General features: G+C 47.6%; 1 protein-coding gene across 1 annotated transcript; it reads right to left on the minus strand.

Moving 5' to 3' along the window:
* Window positions 1-317: 317 nt before the first annotated feature.
* Window positions 318-635, minus strand: LOC119732428 (phospholipase A and acyltransferase 4-like). The gene has a single exon (XM_038205944.1). The coding sequence runs from the start codon at window positions 633-635 to the stop codon at window positions 318-320; it is 318 nt and encodes a 105-aa protein (XP_038061872.1).
* Window positions 636-1,082: the final 447 nt, after the last annotated feature.

Consider the following 1,082-nt stretch of genomic DNA (forward strand, 5'->3'; position numbering starts at 1 on the left):
TATCCCTTGTGTAGAACAGATGCATGAAGGACTTCCAGCCTATAGCTGCTGCGGATCTATAGTGGGAATGATGGGGGTTTGTTTATGAGGTCCAACCCTGCCCCCTTTTTATAGTTGAAGACATGCCTGCTACCCCCTTAACCTCAAGAGTACAAATTATTAATATCCAGTGGTTGCTCTACGGGGGATGTAGGGGATCTACCCCCCCCCCCCGGCTACAAAAAAAAAGCTGGGCTTTTCTAGGTCTTTTTGTCTTGTTGCAATTAATGTACCCTTGCACGTGTGTCAATTAGCTAACTTTTGGTACTTAACTATGACTATACTCCGATTGCAAGGATATACTTCAGCACTGCCATTCCCGCTGCAGTAATCTGCGCACTGGTGGGATAATCGCATCGAGAAAGATTCATGTAGTGCTCGCAGTTGCTGCCAAGAAGGTTGTAATCAATCGGGGCTTTGTCTCGGTACATTTTCTTGGCCTTTTCACTGATGGCGTGGGGACTGAGAGGTTGTCTGTCATGGTCTCTTGAGTTGTTGATCCTCACCGTTCCAGAAGTGCCGAGAATCTCACCAATCGTGTCGGCTAGTATCTCAAGCTTTTGGCTGGCAGAGAACGCACTACCCGAGGTCTTCATTTTGGAGAATGCCGCCCTCCTTCAAATTGACCGAAGTGGATGACAGCGTCTTCCATCACTTCGTGTTCACCGACGTATCTACCCTAGTGTGCGTACTTGCCGCGCTCGAACTCCAGCCTATCGCCGAGAGATACTTCGTCCTCCAAGTATTTGGTATTGGTAGAGGTAGGCCTACTCTCTGTATTGATATTCTAGCCACTTACAATCCCATAATTGTTGTTGTTGTTTGCCATGTCTTCTGCCTGTCGAATGGTGATTCAGTGTTTCCGAGACGAGGAAATCTAACGCGTCTGTGACCTGAAACTTCCGAAAGGCCCAAGGTTGAGTTCAGCGTTGCTCTTCAAATACTCGAGAAAGTGGGAAATCCCATTATACGGGTTCCCGTTCTCCGCATTGTCGCTTGTTATGGAGTACTTGTGTGTTCATGTTCGGCGTAACGGATCTTAC

The sequence above is a fragment of the Patiria miniata genome, unplaced genomic scaffold (assembly GCF_015706575.1).
Source record: "Patiria miniata isolate m_02_andy unplaced genomic scaffold, ASM1570657v1 HiC_scaffold_1, whole genome shotgun sequence".
NCBI lineage: Eukaryota > Metazoa > Echinodermata > Asteroidea > Valvatida > Asterinidae > Patiria > Patiria miniata.

Bases quoted from the DNA above. Each gene is read 5' to 3' on its own strand.
- LOC119732428 (XM_038205944.1), bottom strand. From the start codon at position 635: ATGAAGACCTCGGGTAGTGCGTTCTCTGCCAGCCAAAAGCTTGAGATA.